This window comes from Topomyia yanbarensis, chromosome 3 (genome assembly GCF_030247195.1).
Source record: "Topomyia yanbarensis strain Yona2022 chromosome 3, ASM3024719v1, whole genome shotgun sequence".
In the NCBI taxonomy this organism is placed as follows: domain Eukaryota; kingdom Metazoa; phylum Arthropoda; class Insecta; order Diptera; family Culicidae; genus Topomyia; species Topomyia yanbarensis.
Genome location: NC_080672.1, coordinates 421,842,709 through 421,856,979, shown reverse-complemented (window position 1 = coordinate 421,856,979; position 14,271 = coordinate 421,842,709). Strand labels below are relative to the sequence as shown.

Genomic DNA, 14,271 nt, shown 5'->3' with positions numbered 1-14,271 from the left:
TGAAAGGCAACAATGCCTCCTCCACTGCTCTGCGATCAACGCCAATGATGTCGATGTCATGTTCCTTTTGCACATCAGACCTTTGTATCGCTTTATTTTATCTTACCCAGCGTCATACGAATCAGCTTAATCAGTTTTGTCGGGAAACCATGCTCAATCAGATGGTGAGTCCGCAAGTTGTATTCCCGGAATATATTCAGAATTTGTCGCTGGGTAAACATTTGGTCCGTCGTTGATCGTTGATCGACCGACAAAGCATTCAGCCAACAGGCACAGGGTCCTCAATAGAACACGAGAGACTACCTTGTAGGCGGCATTGAGTTGTGCCCAAGAAGATATTATGTTCGAGTTTGTAGCACTTCTTGAAGATAGGACATATGAGGCCATTCAACCAATCCCGATAACGGAGTGATCCCCTACTTTTTAATATTGTGCTTTGCAGGATAATCGCTCGATATGCGATTATGTGAAAGCTCAATTGAGATAGGCGCATGACAGCCGCCTATATAAACTTATAGGCAGCTTTTTCCTTGAAGCTTTCGAAAAGCACACAGCTGGCAGAAAAATAAAGCTCCACTGAAATCTGCTTGCAGAGCAACTGCGGCTATATTTGATGCGCCTTTCAGACGCCCGCAATGTGAGATTTTATTATAAGCGCGACAATAGTCAATCGCCGAAATAATATAAATTCAAGCGTTTCACCCACACTTGATTTTGATCGTGATTATTGAAACTTATTAAGAATTATTAAAAAAAATGAAATAGAAATTTGTTTAGTAGGAAATGCCGCCCCCTGATTTTGCCGCTCGGGACGGTTGCCCCCTTCGCCCCCCCCCCCTTAGCGCCGCCACTGCTGGTAGGTACAATAATGTTGTGAGGTTAGGCTTCTCCAAGTCTCGATAGCAAGAACACGGGGATTTGTGTTTTGATGCTTCAAGCTAAAAACATGTTTTATTAATTTATGCATAATATGTTTGTTTACATTTAAACTTACAATTTTGGTGAAAACCCCGTATCGATGGACAGGATCGTTTCAAATTGAAAATCTTGCTGTGTTCAATATCTGTTAGAGTAAGTTCACTATAAGAGTTAGGTTAGATTTAAGTTCATCTTTTAGCTTTATGCTTAAGGTTAAATACTCACTGCAAGTAGTATCTGTCGTGTCTGGACGAACAAGACACTAAACTTACTCGTTCTAAGTCAATCACACAACTGGCGAGCTTTATTCATTTCATTTCATTCCTGCTGTCTCCAATCTATTCTCTCCTCTCTATTGAATCATTTTTTTATTTTTTGCTCTCTCTTTCTCTCCATCTCGTTCTCTTCCTTACATTTTTGTATCTTTCATTTTCATATTTTCAATCGCGCTCTGTCTCATTCCCTACATCCTTCACTACCTCTACTCTAGTTTTGAACATATAATGCACATGCGAACTAGAACTACGAGTTCAACTTTTTGTTCTTTCATGCGATCAAACACATACCTTAAGAATAAATTTCATCAAACGCGCTCCTATGCTCGAGGCCGATGTAACCAGGCATACGTATGCTATAAATCTACACTACTACGCTATACAAACGATTCTACTTTGCCAAAAATATGTAACCATCTGTATCTTTCTTTAAAAACCTTTCATCTCTACCTTACAGAATCTGTACTAGCAAAATGTTAATCAATCTGTAAATAAATTTGTAGCCATTAAATATTTCTGTATTTATGGCAACACTGGTGACATGACACTTTTTTTGCGCGTGTAAGGTCCCCTAATCAGTACCGAAGTTCATACCAATGACCTTGCAAAACGAAATGGCTAGTTTGCTAGTCCGAAAGGCAAAGCGAATCTAATCTTTAATTATTAATTTTGCTTAAATTTCATGAAATTTGTTCAATCTCTTACACGAATTGAAACAATAGTTTTGAAAAATGATAATTTTTGTTTGTAAGATATGCTAAACATTCGTTTTAAGCCAACGGCCATTAGCTCTTAGCGCTAAAATATTTATTTGTTCCTCGTTTTTCTTTAAAATCCTTAAATTTATTTTTTATTTATAACTCACGATAAATGAACGCTGCTACTCAAACACTATACAAAATAATTTTAACTTTACATAAATCTGTAATCTGTACCGTGCAGCATCCGTATCATTTTTTTTTAAATCTGCACTTTTGTACTTAAATCTGTACTTGTGGCAACATTGCCAGCATATTTGGTCGGAGAGACAAAACAATATAATATATCAATTTCTCTTTTCGAAAACATGTCATGGCCATTTTATTCTGTACCTAGGGTGAAAAAATATTTTCCATCCGCACTATTTTTTGAGAAAATCTGTACCCAAATCTTCACCAATAAAAAAGTTATCAGATTCGTTCAGCTAATAATGTTTGGACAATTTGGCCGTTTTATACATAATCCTTTCCAAACTAATTTTATCTTTCCGCCATTAATAATTAAAGAATTCCTTACAAATTATCGATCTGCTGAACTCTCCTGCTTAATTTACCGCTGTCTAAAGTAATCCCTTGCCTTGTGTTTATTCGTTTATGCCAGCTAAGCTGAGGTCCTGAGCTCTTTGAATATTCTGTAAACACTTTCTCAAAATAACTTATAGTTAGGTATGTCGAATAAAAATTTCATTTTACACTTTCAGCTCCCGAGATATGTACCATTCTGTACTTTTTCACAAAATTCTGTAATCTGTGCCGTACAGAATCTGTACCAATACAATTTGAAAAATCTGTCCTTTAGTAGATAAATCTGTACTGGTCATGGCGTGTACAAACGTTCCGGCACCGATAGCTTATGCATCATGACGTGATAGCGAGCTCATGTTTTCTCCCTTCATCCGTACAGCATATATGCCCAAAACTACCGTACATATACCAACGACCACGCGCTCTCTCGATACGGAGACTCTGACGATACCAGGCGATCAAGTGACCCTGTGCCTAAGCACAATTAACTACACTTGTTAAAATGGAATGGCGATAGCGAATGCATTTTTTTTCCTTCTACTGCACATCATTTGTGTGGAAGAAACAGAAATATCAGCATGCCTGCTCAGAGAGGCACCCGAATTCATTCTCGCGATACTGAAAGGCAACGCTCTCATTTTTCTTACTTCGAAAACCAACGCTCAGCATGTTCAATATAACCGATGGGTGTTACAGTACCAAAAGAAATGGTAGAGTATAAAGAAAACAAAACAGAAACTATACAATGCCAACATGCCTGCCCGGGGATGCAACATAAATTTAGTCTCGTGGTACTGAGAGGCAACGCGATTTCTCTCACATTTTTTGTTCCAAAGACAAACACCTCATATGTGCAATCGAACCAGTGCCGAAGCCCAAGCAAGCATCTTCATAAAATAAAATATACATAGCGAATTCATTTGTATTCTCTTTTCCGCGCACCACGTGTGGGAATAAAACAGAAACCATGCCAACATGCCTACCTAGAGAGACAACTGGCAGAGCATCGCGCGACGCGAGTTCATTTTCTCTCTTCCACCATATGTGTGAAAACGAAGAAGCATTGCCAACATACCTGATCGTAGAGATAAACCGAGATCAACCTGGCGATACTGAGAGGAATTCCATCTCTTTTTCTCGTGTTCAAGCAAACTTCTATGGCCCAAACATTCTCGCAAAAGATTTTTTTCTCTTTTTCGCACACTACGTGTGAGAAACAACAGACATCATGCCAACATTCCTGGACGAAAAGGCGAACCGAATTCATTCTATGGATACGGTGATGTAACTCCGGTTCGATCTTCTGTCCTCGCCCAAAAAATCGACAATTCGTGTTCAAAAAAAGCGGAGTCGAAGTACAATAGCTCGCGCGGAACAAAGAGATTGCGAATATTAAACTTCTCGATTCTTTCGTAAATCGCGTGAAAAAAGCAATCGAATCGAAACCATGCCGACCATCAGCAGACAACGTGCCGTACGAAATGTAGACCGAACTGAAAATTCACATATTTGCATTATACTTCAGGACCCTCTCTGGGGCTGTACATACAATCATATTTTGATTACCCTCTCAGGGGATTTGTTCTTAAAAATACCTTCTCGGAGGCAATACTTCAGTTACCTTCTCAGGGGCCATACTTCAATTGCCCTCTCGGGGGGAAAACTTCAGTTACCCTCTCGGGGGCAATACTTCACATACCCTCTCAGGGGAAAACAACTTCAATACCCTCTCGGGGGAAACACTCACAATGCCCTCTCAGGGGCTCGTATATTAGATACCTTCTCGGTGCGAATGTCCCTTTTATATACTTACTTATTTACCGAACTGCGCCATTGTCGTGTCTGGACGAACAAGACACTAAACTTACTCGTTCTAAGTCAATCACACAACTGGCGAGCTTTATTCATTTCATTTCATTCCTGCTGTCTCCAATCTATTCTCTCCTCTCTATTGAATCATTTTTTTTTTATTTTTTGCTCTCTCTTTCTCTCCATCTCGTTCTCTTCCTTACATTTTTGTATCTTTCATTTTCATATTTTCAATCGCGCTCTGTCTCATTCCCTACAGTATCTAGGATTTTATCTAGAGTTTAGTTCACGAATTCCTTTGGACTGTGACTTCTATTCAGTTCACCTATCTTTTAGGATTAGGCTGGCTCCTAGGTTTAAGTTTAAATTAAGTAGATATAATTAGCACTAAGTTTACCTAGATTATATGTTTAAACCATAGATATACTCACTAGCACTGTAGAAATAGATTAATTATCTAGTATTAAGTAATTAACCGCGTAGCCGATAAATTCAAGCGAAAGAAAAATATAGTATAGAGTGTGCAGGCCGAGCTGGTGACGACTATAGGTTTAATTTAGCTGTCACCTAGTTGACGTTTAACTTCATCCAACAGGGTAGTAGAGCTCTCGCTAGTGGGGGCGCGATGTGCCTGACGCGTCGCTTCAACAGGGTGTTTCGTCGTCACAAATGTCGTTTATCGATAGGTAGTTAATTTTAGTTGATGATCAAATGTTGGCTGTCCTTTTGTCAGCATGTTCTATTAATATGAACAATCGATTGTAAATCCAGCATGGTTTTCGATTTCAACTGTAACGTTGCTCAACAGTAGCTATACAATTCCAATTCTGTTATACGCGAACAATTCGCGCAGCATTTTTCCAAAGCGCAGAAGCACGATCGATCATGGAGGAGCAAAGTTTCGAACCGAAAGAGAATTCTACTAGGTTGAGTAAGCAAACAAGCGTACACGCATGAGCTATTGACGAGATTGATGGTCTATTTGTTCGCTGGCTTGCGGTGTAGCTAATTTAATCCAGAATAGTGATTGGTATAGCGAAAAGGTGCATAGTTTTTTTTATATACACGCACCTTACCCAACCGTGCGATGATAATAACCACAAATAACCGTCAGTAGGGAAGAAAAGCAATTATCTCGTTTTTTTGTGTTTAGTCGGATGTAGGGAGGAAAAAGAAATGGATAGGTGGCGCTACGCTACGCTACGTGGATCGCTTGATCCACGTCTCTCTGTCTGTCTGTTCGTTTCTGTATCAGTTATGTTGTTTGGTTCTTCTGAGGCTTTTATTATGGTTTGTGATCATTAGGACATGCATGCTTGCTTTATTCATTGCAGCATCAGTATGCCAGCCAGCCGGCCGGTTTCCTATCTTTTATTGTATATGTGTATTGCGTTTGAAACCGGCGAATTATTACTGCCCCATTTTCTTGTAGATCACGTGTCCAAATCTAATTTATTTCTCGCCATAAATCAAGCATCATAAATGGAAACACATCCACAAACGGAAATACTTTTATAGAAGGTACAACTTGATTGAGATTCCACCCCCTTCGATCGAAAAAGAGGAAATTTCTTTCTTTCTATCATACATTAATAAAACCCAACAAACCATTTCTCTACAGGATTCTCTCTCATCTCATCTCTTTACAGAATCACAGAGCATCGCCAACAATAGTGCCACCAGCGCGACTTCCTCGTACCATTCGGCTCTGCACGGGCAGCACATGTTCCAGCATCAGTCCTCGATCACATCAACTAGCTCGGTGCAAACAGTGCTGAACCAGAACCTGCAGAATAGTAGCAACGTGAACAAACTGATCGAAAACGTGTGCCTGAATGGGAACCATCTGAATTTGAAAACTTTCGGCAGTTGCAGTTCACTGATAACAACCGCTGGCCATGTGATACCGGCGAGTGCAGCAGCAGCAGCAGCAGGTCAGCGAGTGGGACCCGGTGCAACCGTGGCCAATGGGGAGCAGCAGATGAATTCCAGTGTCAGCTCGGCGGAAGAACCGCTCAGTGTGGCGGATGTGGCTGATTTGCTGCATCCGCAGTTTGCGATTATTACAGGTGAGGTTGAGTCACATCTCTCTCTTTATCCCACATGTTATGGCACTCATATATAACAAAATGCCCAAATAAGAAATATCCCTGTTTCTCTAAATGCGTGATACAATGTATGGTCCTGATATGATGCATTGCACACCGAATATTATTAGCATTAATACGCCTATAGGTAGGCATTATTCGAGCTCTACATGTTGCAGCTTATTTTGTTGTAGCGAAATTAATATTGCCTCTCTTGAATTGCACTATGTGTCAGAGAGAACTGAAAAACTGATCCTATTTGAGTACAGCGAATCTGCTTTATTTCGGTTTTTTATCATTCTCCGTCCTTCGACTTTTCAATAAAAACCTTTGAACCTTTTTCTCTTATCCAAACTTTGTTTCCATGGATTGTTATATTCAATATAAATTTGCCAATATCCTACTTTGTTATTACACTCAGACAAAAAGTTTTTCTAACAATAACTTTATACATGTCTTTAAATTGACATACAAAACTGTAATTTGATTACTGAATATAATTCTAAGTATCATTTTAAATCAAAATGCATTTAACAAATATCTTCCAAAATACGATAGTTTTCGAGATATTTGTAATTTTGCTCCAACAAAAACAATTCATGTAATTATGTCCTTTTTAAAAGTTATTCGCGTTACCCCATCATAAATTGTCAAAAGTCTAATGTTTATCGTTTTAAAGACATAAAAGAAGCTTTTTCAGTGTATTTGGATTATGGAGAAGCTTTTAATGAAAAAGTTTTCCTAACAACTACTTTTTACAAATTTTTATAATTCATACCATTTGCATTCAAAAGTACAATTTTATTTTTGAATATGATTCTAAATGCTATTTTAAATCAAAATGCTCATAACAAAAAAATTCTGGAATGTAGTAGTTCTCGAGATATTTTAAATTTTGTTTTAACAACCCAATTATTTTGTTTTATTACGACCTTTTCCAAAGTTATTAGCGTTTCTCCATTGACAACAATTAGTTTTTCGTAAGGCCCATAACTTCCTATAACTTTCCCATTGACATCAGGGCAATATTGTAAACCGTTTGAAAGCTATACAAAAACAATCAAAATATGATTGGCGTTAATCTATTTCGACAAAAAGTTAGTGTCGGTTTCTGATGAGACGAACTAGAGGTGGGATGAAAACAATTTCTAGTCTTGCACGAATAAAATCTCGAATAAACTGAATAATTATGGAACAAAACGAACGAAATAGAAAGTAAAGCAAAAAATGAAATAATAGGTTTTTAAATTCATAAAATGAGTAGAAAAATTAATGTAAATCAAAATTATAAAATACACGAATCAAATTAGATGGTTATTAAATAAAAATTAAGATTATATTTAGAAATAGTTATAAGATTAATAGAATAAATTGACTCATATTAACAAATTGAATGAAATAAAAGGAATGACTGAACATGAAATGCATAAAATTAAAGATATGAATAAAATGAATCAAATGAATGAAATGAATCAAATTGATTTAATTCATCCAGGGAATACAATGAATCAAATGAATGAAATGGATCAAATGAATAAAATGAATGGATGAACAAAATGAATAAAGTAAAACATAAATGAAATGCATAAATAAAACAAACGAATCAAATAAACAAAATGAGCTGAAGTGATAAAACGAATAAGAAGAAGAAAATGAGCAGAATAAAATGCATTGATTAAAATGAAAAATTAAACGATGGTAAAAGGTTATAAAATAATATTCTTTAAATTTAATTGTATCAAATAAACTATTTGGATGAAATGATTAAAACTGAAAAAGTAGTCAGATTATTAAAATGAAGAAACTCAACAAAATGAATAGAATGCATGCAATGAAAACAATGAATAAAATAGGTTAAATGAATAATATGAGTAAAATGCACAAAAAACTAAACTGATCAGAGTGAATCCAAAGAATGAAACGAATAAAATAAGTAAAATGACGCAGATGAACAAAACGAATAAAAATATGCTGAATGGAATAAGTAATTGAAATGAAATGATCATATATTTAAAGTTAAAAAACATTTTTGAATAAAGAAAATGAATAAACCGGATTGTAAGAATTTGAGAACCATTGCATCAAAAAGTTTTGAAATGTTTTTGAAAATCCCATCTTCTGAGAAAAGGCTAATAAATATACAATGGACTTTCTAGGGCTTCCGTCTTTTTTGGTTTTATTCTTTTCGTTTTCATGCTTCTTTACTTGACGGCGTCGTTTTAAGACTATATGGTGTTTCTACTTTATTGTTGGACCTTAATTAGTTATCAGGAACCTGGAACGTTCAATTTGCTTTGGAATTCGAAGTTTACTTTTTGGTCACATATTCCCGAAAAAAGATTTATGTACAGAAGAGAATTTCCAGGTCCAGTATTTTAACGCACAATTGAATACAGTAAAGTGAGACAAGGTCACATGTGCTTTCAAGGACCTTGAACAGAGAACGACAGGGAGAATGCGATTCGTGAATGAGACAGGTAGATATTTCAAAGTTTTTATTTGCATTGAAGTTAATAGTGTGAAATGTCTAGGCTATGTCGATAGCATAAAAGCCATGCATTCAGTTAATTGCAATGCAGTCTCTTTCCATTCATCCTTATAGCTTGCATATTGTTTCGTTCGGAATTTTCGTGCAGGAAATATGGATAAATACGTCCTATACAAACCAATACTGTGAAAATGAAATGGTTCAAACTACTCAGTATATCCAAATTCCCCATCGATAGTGGGTACTTTGGGAGACTTCTTTTTCTGGATCTAATTTGTGGATATTTTTGGTCTTTGATCCGTTATTTTTCATGAAAGTTCGTACCAATACAACGAATGTGCATTTTCAATAATATTATTACACAAAAGTTGTTCTTAGTTTTCACATGACATATTTAGACATATACTTACCTTACCGTTCAGGCTAGAGCCTTTTTGTCTCTTGCTGTATGCAGAAGCCGTCCCCACTCCACTCGGTCCATTGCTGCTTGACGCCAGCCTCGCAGTCTTCGAAGTGTCTGCAGGTCGTCCTCTATCTGGTCGATCCACCGTGCTCGCTGTGCGCCCCGTCTTCTTTTTCTTGCAGGGTTGCCCTCAAGAACCATCTTCACCGGGTCGCCGTCTGACATTCTCATGACGTGTACAGCCCACCTCAAACGTCCTATTTTCGCGGTATGCGCGATGAATGGTTCTTCCAGCACCTGATACAACTCATGGTTCATTCGCCTGCGCCACGTTCCTCTTCCATCAGCACGCCACCATAGATGGCACGCAAGACTTTTCGTCCGAAAACTCCAAGGGCGCGTTGGTCCTCCACGAGCATAGTCTAGGTCTCGTGGACGTAGAGGACCACCGATCTAATCAGCGTCTTGTAGATAATCAACTTCGTGCGGCGGCGAATTTTGTTCGACCGGAGTGTCCTCCAGAGTCCAAAGTAGGCACGATTTCCCGCCAAGATCCGTCTCTGAATTTCTCTGCGGTTATCATTGCCGTCGGTTACCAGTGAGCCCAAATACATGAATTCGTCGACCATCTCGATTTCGTCACCGTCAATCCGAACTCAGGATGGCAGGTTCACATTATCGTATCTAGAACCTCTTCCTCTCATGTATTTTGTCTTCGAAACGTTGATGGGAAGTCCAATCCTGCTGGCTTCAGCTTTCATAGTTTAAATAGCGCACGTGGAATGTCTCTTTTGAAAATTTTCATCGTTAAACACCCATAGGGAAAATGTACTTTTGCATAAAAAATATTTAAAATAATCCATAAAGAATTGTAAAACGATCCATAAAAAAGTTGTCCATGTTCCATAAAACAAAACTGAAAATCCATAAAACAGTGTGATTGATCCATAAAAAAGGGTGATTTGATCCATAGATTATGTAAAATTGAACCATAAAATGGTCGCAAAAGAGCACTAAAATAGTAATAAAAGAGCAATTAAAATCAACCAATGCCCCTTAAAAATATTGGAAATGTTCCATAAAATGATACATTTTGCGCCATAAATTAACTGACATTGATCCATAGAATATTAACAATGTACATTAAAACACGTCGATATGTTCCATAAAATCGACAAAAATGTTCCACGGTATTACAAAATGGAGCAATAAAATGTCAGAAAAAGTTCCATAAATTTGATGAAAATGTTTGCTAAATAATTTTTCTTGGTCCATAGAAGATGTACAAATGAACATTAGAAATGATTCATAGATCGAACGTTAAATTATGGTTCATGGATATTTACAAAACGATCCATAAGAAAAGAAAATGTAAAACGATCCATTAATTATCCATCCATTAATCCATTAATTGCTTATGCGCTAGAAAAAATAAATTTAATGAATTCATGCGAAATTTTATGGTAAACTGAAAAAAAAGTTGTGCTTAATAATACTCATACTGAAAGCTAGTGTGATGCGGCTTGGCCCCATATCCGAGGCCAAGGATCCGAAGCGGCGCAAAGCCGCTGAGGATCCGTTGGGTCGAGGCATTGATTAACCCGTAGCTGGAATTGCAAGCAAACCTGTGGTCCTCTCGTTTGCCCGGTTTACTTAAACATAGGGGCTATAGCTAGTTAAAAGCCGACTGAGCGGCAGCGAAGTCGGACAGTGCACTAGAAGCGATGTGGCGTAGCCACATTAGTCAGTGTTCGAGTATAAAGTGTCCCTTTTCGCTTCAGATAGATATTCAGATAGTATTTGCGACTCATGCTAGCCTGTATCAGTGGTCTAATAACTCTCAGCGCTCTAATATCATAAATAACCTGACGTTTAAAGATATTACCATATTAACCAGTGAAGCCAAATATTTTTCAGATATAGCCATGAATTTCCTTAATTATAGTGTAGGTACAGGCTTTGAATACAACTGAATTGAATACAACTGAATTAAGTTGATGTAGCAGCAGACAAAAATAGTTTTGTTTTCTCAAATTTTCACAATTACATCGCACACATGATATTGGCTTGGATATTAATAAATATTTCAGATTGGCAGAAGACCTTATCACACAACTTAGAAAAGGATACAGAAATAGCTAGATAGATGCGATAGAAGTGACACAGAGAGAGAAAGAGAGAGAGAGAGAGAGAGAGAGAGAGAGAGAGAGAGATAGAGATAGAGGAGAGAGATGTGGGGGGGGCGTGTGAGGAATGGCAAATGATGGTTAAGGCAGTGACCTTATTGTTATAGGTATATTATGCGATATATTGATTCCTTACATTATTATCATAAATAATGTAAGTAGTAATTTTTGCGCCATAACCAGTATAACCTAAATCTTGCAAAAGAGCTTAATTTTCGCTAGAGTTTTGGGCTTCAAACGTACAGTTGCTTTCGGTGACGCCACGAGTATCATTATATTAGAAATCTTATCTCACTACTAGGTGAATTACTTGTTGATCTGTGTATTAATATACCATCCAACATTTACCTCATGATTGAACGCAACGCCTAATCCAAGGGATGAATACTAGAACTCACTGTTTCTTTATCAACACATTTTTTTGTCTTTAAAGTGAACTTGTATATTGATTTTTGAGAAATCGTTAATTTATTATAGAGGTAATTTACAAAATGTTCTCAACATCGAATTCCTTGAATCACGTAGATGTGTTTTCATACCTCGATATTCAAAATCGGTTTAGTTTTGCCCCTAAAACACCAGTAAAGCAATACTCTGTATGAAACAATCTCATTTTTAGTTAGTGGAAATTGGTAAGCGAGGAATAAATATGCAAAATGTTTAATATCTCTACAAGCTTTCTATTTATGTGCAGTTTGTGAGACAATATTGCACTGTTCAAAAGTTATTTGCAAAAAACCTGCCGTGCTTTGATAAAATCAAAAATAATAGTGTCAAATGCCAACGTTAGGCCTTTCATTTGAAACTAGATTCATTAAGATCGGTTCAACCATTGCTGAGATAATTACATGACATTTTGTACATACATACATACACACATACACACACATACAGACATAGTCTCAATTTGTCGAGCTGAGTCGATTGATATATGAAACTCGGCCCTCCGGGCCTCGGAAAAAAGTTTTCAAAGTTTGAGCGAATCCTATACATTTCTTTTGTAAAAAATGTTAAAATAACAGGAAGTGTTTTGGAAACCTTGAGGCTCCTATTTTATGGAATGATTTTTGTTTGGGTGAAAACACAGATGTTTTCAAGACGCTCACCGCTCACCTCACCTCTTCAGCAATGTTTTTGAAAACGCTACAACTTTGTTGAAGACATGAATAGATTCAGAGTATCGAAATATAGTAGGCTATATATGAAACAAAACCTTTAAAACAAGTTATTCTCTGTATTTGATAAATCTCTTCTGTGGTTTATAAACAATAAAATTCACATTGCATTCAAGGTATGAGTCTCTGACGCTAACAAAACAAATGTTAATTTTGAGGGGGTGGGCGTAGCGTATTGGTAAATCGATTGCCTTGTACGCAGCGCACCTGGGTTCGAGTCCCGCTCCGCACATGGGGTTAAAACATTTTCATAAGAGATTTTTCTAACCCGAAGAGGCGAATGGCCTTAAGGTTAAAACCTCTATAATCGAAATAAAAAAAAAAGACGCTCACCACTTTTTTCCGAAATGAGCATGCGAGGCTATTCGGACCCCCTATTTCATTAACCATTTTTTTTCTTAAGGAGTGTCTCTAATAAATATTAGAGGTAAACATAATTCCATCGTCAAAAAACGATGTAATTTAGACCCGTAGGGAGGTCCGAATTACCCCTACATTGTAAAAGGATGGAAAAACGTAGTTTAGCAAATTGGCGTCTAGCGCTGCCATGGAGTGATGCAAATGAATTTTAATGGCACCAAAATGTAGCTGAGGTTGCAAACTAACAATTAGGACCTTTGACCGATAAGTTTTTTCACATCTATTTCCCTAAAAGGGCGATTTGTAGGTCCGAATAGCCCCGGGTTACCCTATATGTGGTAACCGAGAAAATCACTAGCAAACTCTATCGAACTCGTAACAGCCAACTAAAAGACGTCCAACGTCTACGATGTCAAAAGAGGGACTGTCCGGACAACACATTTTAGTGAACCGTTTCACCAATACCAAAGCGTACACGAATAGTAGACATATTTATAATAGAGTACGAGTATCACATCTCCGTTTTTTTTATTTTAAATAAAATCAACAAAATTCAGAGGTTTTTAAGTGCTAGTTCTAACTGTACTTAAATTTAAACTCATGGGCTGAAACGTTTTGAAGGCTTCGGAGCACGTGATGATCTTCGCAGTGCAATGTGTTCAGTCGCTTCTTGTATTGACGGTGTGTCCCCCGGCTCAAACTGTACCTCATCTGGACCCGACACCTTCCGTAGGTGAGACGTATGTCGATCGAAACACTTGTCAGTTTCGCTTGATTTAACGGTTACACTTGGTCCATTTCTTTTGACAACTACATACTCCTCTTTGCCATAATCAGTTGTCAGCTTATCTTGAGTCAATAAATTTTTCATTAAAACTGTGTCACCTGTCTGAATGTTACTTGGTCTTGCTCTACGCTTCTCATCTTCTCGCTCTTTTCCTTCAAATTTCTTTTGTATATCTCTATCCCTGAAATCCGAATGTGGCGGGGTTGTACCAAGGTCATCGATCTGCGGAAACTTGAAGCGAACTTTTCTATTTTGAAGCAGCTCACTTGGTGCCATACCAGTGACTGAATGAGGTGAGTTATTGTACAGGATCAAATAATCGTCCAACTCGACTTTCCAATCCCCGTATAAAGCATTCGAGATCTTTAACCGTTTTAACAGTGACCTGTTTTGACGTTCGACCTCACCGTTTGCTTGTGGCCAGTACGGCGTGGTGTGGTTCAAAACAACGCCAATCGATGTGCAAAAATCAGTAAACTCCTTTGAGACAAATTGTTTTG

At 37.4% G+C, this 14,271-nt stretch overlaps 1 protein-coding gene across 4 annotated transcripts in view; it reads left to right on the top strand.

Moving 5' to 3' along the window:
• LOC131692963 (guanine nucleotide exchange factor DBS) overlaps window positions 1-14,271 on the top strand; it is a 382,061-nt gene that overhangs the window by 89,537 nt on the left and 278,253 nt on the right. For all 4 annotated transcript variants that reach the window (XM_058980403.1, XM_058980402.1, XM_058980404.1 and 1 more), the window contains one exon: window positions 5,935-6,354. In XM_058980403.1, coding sequence (XP_058836386.1) covers window positions 5,935-6,354 — 420 coding nt within the window. The remainder of the gene's footprint in view (window positions 1-5,934; window positions 6,355-14,271) is intronic.